Below are 12,680 nucleotides of genomic sequence, written 5' to 3' on the forward strand. Positions count from 1 at the left end.
GACACAAACTTGGCAATACGCGTGAACTGAACATAGTTCTTGCATCAGGCAACGCGTCATGTGGTGTCTCAGTCACATTCTGAGCGAGAAGAAAAAAATGCAGATATTTAAGGATCTTTGGGAGGGACCGTGAAAGTGGTATTTCCTAACATTAAGCTTGTTTGTTTTCAGTTCTTTACTCCTCCTTTTCCACCGTAACCAAAGGAATAAAGGATGAGTTGTGTATTATTTTTAACAGTTACGTTTCAGCCTTCATGAGATGAAAATAGATAGAACCTCACACACGGGCAGGAAGGCTCGTTCCTGGTGTGCTCTGGCTACGCAGCCTCAGCTGAGCCGGTGCTTTAAACATACCCACAGCGGCTCTTGTCGAGCCAGAGCAGACGCCGTGCGGACGGCCAGGACGGGGGAGAGAGCTCGGCCCCCGGCCTGGAGAGCAGAGCGCTCCTTCCCGTCCTGGCGCAGTATTGCGCCGTGCAGAACGAGGGAGGCAGCTCAAAGCCACGGCGTAACCGGACGTCCCCAAATTCTTTCTGAAATTAATACTTTATCAGAGCACCTTTTTGCATGAGGAAGCACAAAAATCTGCAAAGATGTATGATCACAAAATGCTAAATAAATGGTTTAACTAGTGCTGTATGTGTCCCCCTTTCATTTCTGCATTTGTTAATGCTCTCGTTAATAACTCTACGTATTTGGAGCAGCGCAGTTTGCCAAAAGTCTGATGTCATTTTTTACGTTGCAGGGCACCTTTGGGGCTTTCTTTAGAAATGCGGGAAGCACCAAGCACTCTTTTCAGAGAAAGGAAGATCTTTCTAAAAAGATAGGTATTTCTGAAAGGATGAGCTATACTCTGAAAAGACAGGACTGTAAATTCCCTCCGGTGCTTGGTGAGGCTGCCTCCACACAAGAGTTTTTCTCCCTTTATTTAATATCACTGATACAAGCAATATCAGTTACACCGAAAGCACTGGCATAAAGAGGGCACAGATGCCTTAATCACTGCATCATCTAAATTTGTTCTAGTGACACGGTAGCAAAAGTGCTCATACGTTGTCTCTGCTAGCACTGACGGGATTTTTTTTAAGTTAACTTAGTTCTTTACGAGAACATTCAGCACGTAAGACTGCTCACCCTATGTTTTATTCTAGCCTGGCAGTTTGGCTTGTAATATCGTCAAAAACTTAAAGGTAGCAAACGTGTTTAGCTGTTGAACATCTTTGAGGAACATGTTTGCGTCTTGCAAATTGTAGTTAAGACTGAAGTTCCAGAAAAGCCAGTCTGTGTTATATTCTGGTTATACATGTCATTAAGAACCACGAAAGGGGAGAACTTCTATTAAAACCTGTTCCACAAACAATTCAAAACGGAGAAAATAGAGTATGAAAATTTGGGTGACTTTTATCTTCAGCTTCCTGAAATCCTACAAGTTAATAAAAAAACAGGACCTTTGTGTTATGTAAAATAGCATTATACAGTCTAATAGGAGCCATTTCCGAAGGGGAGAACACAGTTCACAAAATAATGGTGTTTTCAGGAGGAAACATGCAACTATCTTTAATGTTAATGCAGACGAAGGTACAGATTCATATACAAACAGGAATTTGGGCATAAAGAAAGGAAACAAAAAATTTTGCAAACAATAAAACTAGTGTGAGAAGGTGCAGACCTCGGTCAAAGTTTCTTTCCATGATTTGGGTTTGCTGCTTCTTAGGTTCGCAGCAACTCCCACTTCGGCCATTCCTTCTAAGTAGAAGCCTCCCTCCACTTTCTGGCTGCCTATTTTCACGAAACTTGCAGAAATCTAATATCCTTGAGCCCATTCCCCTCTGTCGTATGTGGTTGAATTTGGCCAGTGGTCTCAAAACTTATTTGGGTGGGGAAAAGGAAAGAGGCGAGCAAAGAGAAGGCACAGTCATAACAGAGCGGCTTCCTTCGGGGGTGGGGGGAATTCACAGCTTATGAATTCAGAGCGTGCTTCTTTCCAGGATTAGCAGAAGAGGAAAGATATTGTAAAGGCCCTATAGAAAATTAAGTCTGTTTACCATCTGCATGCTTTACTACTATGTTCTGAAATGTAATCAAGCTTCTGCTTTTCTTGGCTTTATCCCGTTTCCTGGATAATAGAATAATATTAAGAAAACAAACACTGAGGTTTCCTTGTCAAGGTCCTATTTCAAAGGAAATAGCTGAAAGGCCCTAACAGTCAATATATTCATCATTTTCCAAATCACCCTGTTAATCCGTGATTAGAAAACATTGGCTCATTCAATTTTGCCGCAGGGCAGGAGTATTTAGCAGAAGACCCCTTGAGGTCCTTTCAGCCTTTTATTCTCATGTCCTATTTATGCACACTCACTAGTCATTTTCCTAAATGGTATTTAACCACTCAGCCCATCTAGACTAAGACTGTGTCTATTTATAACTGTAGGTTTCTGTCATTACAGAACTAGCAAAATTAGCAATAGATGCGCACTTGATTTATATTAGCTACCTCATTTCTTTTAATTACTTCTATGTTCAAAGAACATGTTTGCCCTCTATCCTTTTGATGGATGAGCTGCCAGAGCAAACACTCGGGTGGAATCCAGCTTATGAAAAGGTTGATGTAGCAAGCAGCCCTGACCCATCCGTCACGATTTCGAAGACAGACATTGACTCCCATGCCCTTTACGCTGCTCTGCGTCACTGATCAGGAAACCTCTGTTTTTACAAGGCTGGGCTGGAGGAGCTGCAATTTCAGCTGCCTCATATACTGCCAGGCAAGTAACTCAGCATCCGTGCGGCAAGCCCTGGAGAACCCAAGTGTCCAGAGAAGACCCGAACGACTGCACGAACACGCAGAGCGTGAGTCTCGCACTGTGCAAAGCAGGTCGAAACGGCTTCTTCAAAAGGAAATGCTTCTGGGAGGAAAGACAGGCATATTGCCTGCAAGTTGCAAGTAAATTATGTATCATCACGGCATTAGCTCTGCGGGGAATCTGCAGACCTCCAGCCTGCACTCCTACCGCCTCTAGACACTTCTGGTCATTTTGACATTAAACACCACCAGATTTTATCATCTCCAGCTGAGCTTTCCATGCATAGCGAATACAGAATGGGGCTTCACATACATAGCTATAAATTCATACAGTGACCTTTATGAAGAACATGTCAGCAGCTAAATCCACCAAAACAGAGGACTCCATTTAAATAGTAAGCATGTATTTCCACATTCCCATGCCGGAGAATGAAGTAGAGGGAATTTTAAAAATTAAACAGTTAGAGATCAAACAACTCTATAACAGCATTTTTACATTTCAAATCATTTCTGCAAAATGTTGCATTTACAAGTTTTACCAGTCTGCTGTCAGGATCTTGCACGACGACTTACAAAACCACAGAAGAAACCCATCCAGAGGCTCAGAGCGCTTTGCATGATCCGGAGTTATGTGCTCAGTAATAAGAAGAAGGGATGGGGAGAGAAGTGGAGGCAAGGGGAAGGAACACGATTTGTACTGGAATTTTGCAGTAAAACGGAGAATGACTGGAGGGCACACACGCAAGATGTCAGTTCTGGATGGAGAGGAGGAGAGCAGACAGCTCCTGACTCAGCAGCGGGGAGCCCGTGGGAAGGGAGCGCCGAGACAGGCGGAGGCACGATCGCCAGGAGCCGAGCTGGACGGGAGTCCAAGGAGCCAGGGTGTGCCTTGAAAACGCGGAGTACGATTTGGCCTGGATCCTGAAGCCAATGCGGCAGCCAGTGAAGGCCTCGAGGTGCACAAAGCATCGTTTTTCTCAGCGAGAGACCGAACCAGAACTCGTGGAGCCGTGACACTGCCCTCGCTGCGCCACAACGTCCTCGTGCTGCGACGCGCTGATGTACTGATGTTTGCGTTTTCCTGCTAGGCAAAACACCGGCAGCCAGACTGGCTCCAGCCAGAATACGGCTGGAAACAGATGTGGCTCAAACAGCCTGTCCCCGCTGCTGTGCCACCCGCGCTGGCTCTCCAGCAGCTCGCACTGGTCGGCAATCAGGTGATGCAGCTGGCAGACGCCCGGTCTCCCGGGGCTGTACCTGCTCCCGCTCGGCAGCTCTCCTGCTCTCGACTAAAGAGCGCTCTCTCATTCAGGCCAGAATATGCATTAGTGCCATTTTATTTATTTATTTTACCAAAACAGTAAAAACGGACAAGCATTTGCAAATCGAACATTTTTCTAGCTAAACAGTGATTTGAACTGATGTCGCAGACCAAGACTCCAGGAGGAAGGCTTACGAGAAGTGCCTGCTGCTTTCCCGGGGAGAGCCCCTTGGCTGATCCCGCGGGACGACAACCAGGGGCACGCACAATACCTACAGCATTTTCCCATTTAAATAACAGCCCTTCCAAGGCAAAAATGCAGCTCTTCTCAGGGCGGTCCTCAAAGACTGAAAAAGAGCAGCAGGCTGCCATCCGCAGGAGGAGCCAGGAAACAGAGCATCGGGGGGAGAACAACCTCTGAAAAGGCAGAGCACCAGGGACGAGGAGCATCTCCATTTGTGCTGGTGAAGGACTGCTCGGCATTACGCCCTCCTCGGCTGGCAACGGCAGGCCGTGGCTGAGCGGAAGAGGAGCAGTCAGCTAGTCAAAGGTACACTGGCACACTGAACATCCAGAGCCTGGGAATCTCTAAATTTCCCCTTAACAGATCATAGGAGAAATGCCTTAGGTAAGGTCAATAGTGCCCTTCGCTTTGAGAGATCCCAAGCTAAATATAGCGCACAAAAGACTCCGTTGAAATGTGTGTAGAGTTGCCTGTACGAGGTCAATCTATTCAGCTGCAGAAGCTCGATGGGTTGCTACGTAGAGGAAAATAGAAAAATATTTTTCCTTTTTTTTTGATTTGTGTCAAAACTGCAAACACTGCCACCTTACCCTTCCGAGCTGATGAGGCTTGTGAAGAACCTAACCATTGCGATCGACAACGCAAGGTGCTGATAAGAACAGATGTTTAGGCACAAAACAGCCCAAAGAAGGTACGAGTGAGGAGAAAGACCTGAGCGGCCAAAAACGCGGCAGAGCACATTTACACGAACAGCGAGACGCCTTTCTAACTACAGAAAGGACGGGATGTTGTAACCGGCAGGATTTGGCCGGCTAGGTGTGAGCATGAAGCATCATTTTATTAAAAATGGATTGAAGAAATACTAGAGACCTTTAATTCTAATTATACTTGAAAAGAGTCTTGCTCCCCTCAGCCAGTGATCTCGCTGGTATCTGCCAGCAGTTCAGTGCCGAACTATTAAGAACGATTGCCTACAGCACAGTGATTTTCATGCGCTTGTAATCCTTGCTAATAAAAATGTGTGTCTCGAAGACAAACCTGTTGTCTATTTCCTTTGTTACAAATTTCTTTAAAATACAAATGTAATACAAAAATATAGATTCTGCAAATGTATATTACTTAAAGGTCCTGCTTTATTTGTGAAATAGGTGATGGAAGTCTGTGGCTCAGCTTCTTTAAACAGGGCTAGTTAGCTATAAAATTAGAGAACAAAAATTAGCAGTTAGAGCTTTAACTAATTAGCATGCATAAAGCGACTGTGAGGGAGGACAGCTGGACGGGGGTAAAAACACAGAACAAGTTTATTACACCAAAACGGGCTGATGTCTGATCACGTCCTGGTGTCCCACTGATGCCCCTCCTGATGTCTCTGCATCGCGTTTGACTTGCCTTGGTTCAGAAGCTGCGACAGGGAACCCACGGTAAACGAAGGGCTATGCACAAACCTATGGTGTAGATGTTCCTCAAACCGCTACTGAGACCTGGGTTAAAGAAAAAAGCTGTGGGTTTTTTTGCTTTTGAGAGAGCAGACCTTGGTGCCTACCTCCTGTGTGAATGCTCCGGGGAGTCAGGCACCCTGATTTCCCGTGGGATGGGGCTTCAGCAACACTGCAGTCCCGGCACTTTCCACCACCCACTCGCTGGGGCCGGTCGGGGTTTCCCCAGTCCCATCCGCAGCCCTTCGCGTCTCCCACGCGCGGCAAAGGGACCCCGAGCCTGCAGCCCGGGACCACACGCTCCGGCAGAGCGCATCCCCACCCCGCGCGCCCACAGCTCCCCTGGGAAATCTAACCCGGTGCTGGCAGCTCCCAGCGCCGTGTATGAAAAATGAATGAGGTTAAGTAAAAATAATGAGGTTTTAAATCGTAATATATTTGGAATTGTTTTAATCTGCCTTCTGGTTTTGAGTCTTCAGGGGTCCCTTGCTCAGCTTCTCTTTGCAACCCGCAGCACGAGAAACTCATTAAAAAAAAATTAAATCAGAGAGTCTCCTGTAACCTCGTGACTCCCAGAGCTGGGCTTTCCGGGCGAATCTAAATAACACGAAGCTCGAGCTAAAACCGCTGGAGCTGGCAGCACTGCGGCAATCAGTTTCCATCGCGAAGGGTAAAAATTGATTACTGTAATTTAGGAGCGATGTAACAGCGATAACGCTGCCCTCCCCCCCCCCCCCCCCCCGCGATGCCCACGGGCCAGCTCGGAGCGAGGGCAGCAAAACCCGTGGGCGCACGGCTGCCACGCTGCACCCCCCGCTTCGCGGCCCCCCGTCACCTTCCCAGCGCTGCCCGTGCTCCCAGCTGGAGGCCCCGCGCGGCCGGGCGAGCCCCCGGCCAGCACCCAGCCGCCCCCGGGCGCGGCGGCGCCGAACGGCCCGGCCACCGCTGACAGGGGCCGCGGCCCCCCCGGCCCCGACACGCAGGGGGGCCTCGAGGCGGGCCGGCCCCGCGGCGCAGGGACGGGCCTGCTGCCGGCCCTCGGCGCCCGCAAGGCCGCGGGGGGAGCCGCGGAGCCGGGACCGGGGGGAGCCGCGCCGGGAGGGGCCGCGGCGCCCACCCGCTGCCCGGGCCCGCGGGGGGAGAGGGGAGACCACGTGACCCCCGCGGCGGCTGCGGAGGGATACCTGGGCTTGACACACCCCCCCCCCCCGTCGCCGCAGCCGGGGGGGCGGGTCGCCCCCTGCCCTCGGGAGCCTCGTGGCGGGGAGCTGCCCCCGCCCTCTGCGGAGCCGGCGAGAGCGGGGGCGGGAAAGGCGGCGGGGAGCGTGGGGCGGGGGGGGGAAGGCGGCGGGGAGGGACTATTTGAGGAGACCCTGTCAGGCAGGGGAGGTGCGGAGTGATCCCGCCGCCGCGCAGTGAGGGGAGGCGAGCGCGGCGGAGCGCCATCCCCGAGCGAGGGCACCGCGCCTGCGCCGCCGCCCGCCCTGCCTCCCCTCCCCTCCCCTCCCCTCCCCTCCCCTCCCTCCCTCCCCGCCCGCCGCCGTGTGGGGTGCTGCGGCGCCTGCCCTGCTGCCGCCGCCGGCCCCGCCGCCCCGCGCCCCGCCGCGCGGAGCTCGCCCCCCGCCATGGCCCAGATCCTGCCCATTCGCTTCCAGGAGCATTTCCAGGTGAGCAGCGGGCGGCGGCGCGGGGACGGGGCCGCGCTCCCCCGGCCTCCCCCTCCCTCAGCGCGGGCGGGGGGCCGCGGCCGGGCCGGGGGCGGCAGCGGGGCGGGGCGGGGGGTGCCGCGCCGCCGGGCTGCTGCCGCTGCCGCCGGGCCCCTCCTCGCCGCGGCGGCCGCCCCCATTCATCGCCGCGCGGAGCGGCCGCGATTTGTGCAGAGTCACTCGCCGCCCGCGGGGCTCCCGCCGGGCCGGGCCGGGCCGGGGGGGGGGCGGCGGCCCCGTGTTGCTGGGCGGCCCCGGCCCCGCCGTCGCTCCGGGGGGCGCGGGCAGCGCGGGGGCCGGGCGCCGTCGCGGGGCTTCCCGGGAGCCTCGGCCGCGGCGAGGGGCGAGCAGCCGGGGGGGCTCGGGGGCTGCCCGGCCGCTGCGCCTCAGTCCAGAAAACTACGCATACACACATACATACGTATTTCTTTTTTTAAAAAACCCTCTCTCTAAAAATGACACGGTTTTGTTCTTAATAGCCTGTGAGGAAGTATCATGCCAGCGCTGGAAAAGATCCATGGCTAATGGATCCACCGCAGGCAAACCGGTTTATCTGTTCCCTTGCGAGCGGGTGGCGGGGAGGTTGTAAATCGGGTGCGAATAGCTGTCCCCGAACGTGCAGTTTGAGGCAGGAATTAAAGGAATTTGCTAAATGAATGAGAGAACAGGAAGTGGAGTTGGCAAGTCATCCCTCTGTCTCTGCACCGCCCCTTTCTGTCAAATCAGGCATCCATTTCAAAATATGAACTGTGCATCCATCCATCGGGGTGGACTTTGTGCCGCTTCAAGCATTTTTGACCTGGGAAATGGTTACTGCCAGTTCCAGCTCCTTCTGGGAAGCATTTTTCTGTGCTTGACTGTAAGAACTGTTTTGGTCACTCTGGAGGATGCCCTGGCCTGAAAAACAAGGATAGGACAAGTGAGTTCCCAAAACATCTGATCGTTGTGCCCAAGGGCGCACGCACACCTGCTTCCTCACAGTTATCATGAGTGAAAAGAATTTAATATAGTGAAAAAGAACTACTGCGTTTCTTGCTGTCCAGCATAGCAGTGGGTGTTTTGTTTGTTTTTGTTTTCTGGGGGAGGAGGGGTGAAAATGAGCTCTGAAGGGCTACAGCATATCTATCCATGTCAGAAACATGAGGTCAGAGCATTTCTGTTGTCACTCTTAGCCGTATCTAGTTATTACAGTGTAAACCAGCAAACAGCCAATCCTGCTGACTGTTTGGCCTTTGCAGTAAGGATGAGAACATCACACGTAAAATGCCTTAGGTACAACTTGCTGCTTTGCATGTTAGGTGACCATACATTTCTATGCTGGCTAGCATTGTCTGACTCAAAACACTGTCAGTGCTAGCATGATAGTACTTACTGGTGTACCCCTTCTGTTTTGGGTGGGGGGCTAGCAGCTTTTTAAGGGAGCTGTACTGAAGTCAGGCTCTATTTTTGCCACCACCTGCTTTTGCTCTTAGGAGAACTTGATCTTTTTGGAAGGAGTAAACCTGTACTCGAGGGACTTGCCTCCCAGTGTGGAGGCTGCGTTATAGAGAATCGGGGGTTATTTTGGGACCCCTGCCACTAATGTGGGGGGCCAAACTGTTCTTTAGGGTTTACTTCCCCCCCCCCACCCCCCCCGCCATCTGAGTGCAGTAGCTCCCAAATAGTACTCTGTTAATGAGAAACTGAGATTAGTAGCTGGGAAGAGGAATGTGGTTCGCCTCCTCAGTGTTGCTTCTGCTTTTGTCTCTACATGGCGGGAGGAATGGGGAGGGAAATCAGAAGGAATGTGGGAACTGGTACTGTTTGCTCTGGCTGGATAGCTGCGGTACACTTATCAGCTCCAACTTAATATTATGTGTTGTAAATATCTAGAGTCATGAATAAATGATACGTACTGCTTATTCTTGGCTAGCAGGGAGTTTGATTATGAGAAGGTGAGGCCTTCACTCTTGTTCCTAAACACTTCGCTATTTCCCAAGTTTAGCTTTATCAGCTTAATCTCTTTTGCCAGATTCCTTCCAAGAAATTAGCTTGGCTACCGTTAAACTGTCATACTTAAAATGAGTAGTATGACAGATCTACTACACTGCTTTAGGATGTGAAAACCAAAAAGATGCAATTTATTACAATTGTGCTATAGATCAGTGATCCTATAGTAAACCTCTGCAGTTTAAGGCAAAGTGTACTGTTTGTACCTGTAGCCATTTTAATGTGGCTTTAAGTAGTTAGAATAGCTGTTAACTCTGTAATCACGCCGTTCCAGATTCAGCCTGCTGCTGGCAGAGCGTTATTTCACTTCAGTTCAGCGTGTTCCAGGCGACGGTTGTACATCCTTTAGCAGGAGGGGAATTCAGGCGTTGCAGAAAGTGCTCTCCAGAGAAGTAGCTGTAGCACTAAATACTGAACTCTTCTCTCCTGCTGTTTCTAGCTGGAAGTGGATAAACAAGTGTGAAGTGAAACAGCCATCTTGGTCCATGTGGGATTGGAGGAGTAGTAGGGATTAAGTAGACTGTTTGCTCTTCTCGTGAAGCTCATTTTGCTTTATGTTGATTGTTCTTCTGAGTGAACTGCAGCTTCTTAAGCCTGTGCGGGAAGAGTGACTGCCAACTGCAGTGCAGGTGAAATTGGAAGTTACTGTAGCTTGTACATCCAGCTCCTATACGATCATACAAGCTGAGAGAGGGAGAATAACTGTAGTAAAAGAAAGATAGTCAGGTCTTGACGGGCCAGTAGTCAAGCTGTGAATGAACTTAAGTCTTACCATTTGTTTAGCTCCACTCAATGCAATTGAAGAGTTGTTTTCAGATGTGACACATCTGTAGTCAGGAGTCTTCCGGAATCCAAAAAGAACTTGCACCTCACTTGCTCTTTTGACAAAGGGTATCTTAGTTAAATCAAGCTCTATAACAAGAGGCAGTGGGGGAGGGAATAAGGTAAGGGCTTGTATTTTATCTCTAAGTGTCTAGTGACTGACCAGCTGTAGCAGAGGTGCAAGCTAGGCTAGCCCTGCTATAGTGATGAACTACTGCTACACGCTACTTAAGCAACTGTAGTTTAATCAGGTTCCTAATTCAGTATTCTTATGGGAACAGTGGATTATAATTTATTTACCAGACTGAACTCTTCCAGTGGGTTTGTAGTTTACAATGGGAATGTCATAAAAGATTGAATATGTTAGTGCATAGAATTGAAGCAATATTACTGGAATTTAGTGAACGAAGTTCTTGATTAAAATTGAACTCTTCTTTTACTTAGTCATAGCTTTGCTCTTAAAAGCTTGTCTTCATACACTTTTGATTTTTTTTTTCAGTTGTCACTAGCAAATGTCTCTGCTAACCTGAGAGAAAGAAGTTGGTTGCCTAAAGTCTCAGGTTCTTAGGTTGGGGGGCTCCAGCCCTTAGACATATCACACATGAATCTGTAAACAGTGTTCTCAACTCTGTTAAATAATGAACATGGGCCTTTAAGTACAGCTAATCTGAAAAATTTAAATCTAAATCTGAATCTAAAAATCTGAAAAACCTGTGTACATGGCTTACACTCTTGATGTGCAAGTCTATGCACCTCGGTGCAGCCTTGAGAAACTAAAGTATCCTGCTTTTAAACATAAAGGGATGTAAATTTACTTCTGTGTTCTTCTGGACAAAAACAACTTTCATCTTACTTGAATACTCTCTGCTTGAGAGTTCTTGTCAAGAATTACTATTTGTTGTGCAATAATCCTGACCTGACCTGAACCGTAATGGCTTTCATGGATTTGTTTTGGCTAGACATGTGGATTTAAAAGCACTCAGGATATTTTCAAGCTGGAAATGACTCCTTTTGGACTTATACTAAAAAGGCAAGGCTAAATATCATGACTTAATTCAGCTATTTAGCGTTGAGAAGGCCATATTTGCTCCCTGGATTGAAGAGCACTCCACATGTGATAGGGAGACTCATTGAATAAATGATCTAATCGTGATCACTTGACATACAGGAACAGATTTCAGTGCATCTTTCAAGATGAATGTGTAGCTGCAACCACAACGAAAAGCTATGAGCCAGTGATCTTGCACGTTTCAGCTGTTGTACGTGGCCTTAATGTCCCTCACCTGCCAAGACAGGAAGAACTACAGCAGGAGATTGGCAGGGGGAGGTTTGGGAGGAGATGTCCAACAGCTATATGCACTTCCTTACTGAACTTGCAACTTAACTTTATATAGCCATGCAAGCAAAATAAAATGTTCTGAGCTAAATTGTATTGTTCTTGGTTTTTATTGCACCTTAAATGATACATGTGCTTACAGCGCTTCTAGCAGGCAGGGTTTAAAATCTTGATACATATGGCCTCTGTCCAAGCCCTGTTCTTTTCTAATGGGCTTAAAAAAGCCAATAGATCACCTCAGAAAACACTTCCACTAGATCCTGAAAGGCACTAAACTGAAATAGGATAGTTTACTGAACTGTGGCGGGATCTTAAATTCTTTGTATTATTCTGACTCCAGCACTTAGCTAATGTAAGTCCCAAGTATTTGGGTGTCAGTATTAAACCAGACATAAGTTAGACTTAAATACTTTCCATAAGAGAAATGGGCTTAGTCTGAAGTCTGCTGGCATCAGTCTTAACTACACATTCCACAGAAAGGGAACTGCACTAGAAAACCCAATATTGAGTAGAACTCCGATGTAAAAACATCTCCACTATATTGCTTGACAAATGGTACTATACCAGTAAAGTGGAATGGAAAAGAGGTCACTACTAAATCTTAGGTTAACAGTTGTATTTTATTCTAAATGGTAGGACTTCCATGCTGTCACTCAAATTAAGAATTGAGGAATATATTTCAGGTTAATACTCACCATGTCAATAAGATCTCAGCATCTATAAAATGATTGAAAGTCAATTTGGTAGGCAGTGATCTAATCTAACCTGCAGTAATAGTAGGTATCAAGGAAGCAAAAAGTCTTTGCTGTCAGGCCGAATGAATCGGCTAACAAAGATAATTCTTTACTCTAAGCATACAGAGCAGGCATTAGGGCATTAGGGGAGGCATTAGGTGGTGTTGCTTGTAGAACAGCATGCTGTGCTTCCCTCTGCTGTGAGGTCTGGAGTAACCTGTGCGGGCTTGCTTAGCGATTCTGATGTTGGATTAGCCAAAGGTGAAGTGTGGGCTAAAACCATGAAAGGAGGCTCTGCTCATAGTAAACACCTCTGAAAAGCAGGATTCAGTATTGCAAAGTCTTTCCTGAA

General features: G+C 48.7%; 1 protein-coding gene and 1 long non-coding RNA gene across 4 annotated transcripts in view; one reads left to right on the forward strand and one right to left on the reverse strand.

Moving 5' to 3' along the window:
* Positions 1-5,420: 5,420 nt before the first annotated feature.
* On the reverse strand, positions 5,421-6,909 carry LOC112985623 (uncharacterized). The gene is made up of 3 exons (XR_003259787.2): positions 6,577-6,909; positions 5,614-5,786; positions 5,421-5,498 (listed from the first exon to the last, which is right to left on the reverse strand). It is a non-coding gene; the product is annotated as an uncharacterized LOC112985623 (long non-coding RNA).
* Positions 6,910-7,265: 356 nt separating this feature from the next.
* The window catches only part of CLTCL1 (clathrin heavy chain like 1), a 38,060-nt gene continuing 32,645 nt past the window's right edge, over positions 7,266-12,680 (forward strand). For all 3 annotated transcript variants that reach the window (XM_064522157.1, XM_064522158.1, XM_064522159.1), the window contains exon 1: positions 7,266-7,408. In XM_064522157.1, the coding sequence (XP_064378227.1) occupies positions 7,367-7,408 (42 nt within the window). In that variant the 5' untranslated portion in view covers positions 7,266-7,366. The remainder of the gene's footprint in view (positions 7,409-12,680) is intronic.

This window comes from Dromaius novaehollandiae, chromosome 17 (assembly GCF_036370855.1).
Source record: "Dromaius novaehollandiae isolate bDroNov1 chromosome 17, bDroNov1.hap1, whole genome shotgun sequence".
NCBI classification, from domain to species: Eukaryota; Metazoa; Chordata; class Aves; order Casuariiformes; family Dromaiidae; genus Dromaius; species Dromaius novaehollandiae.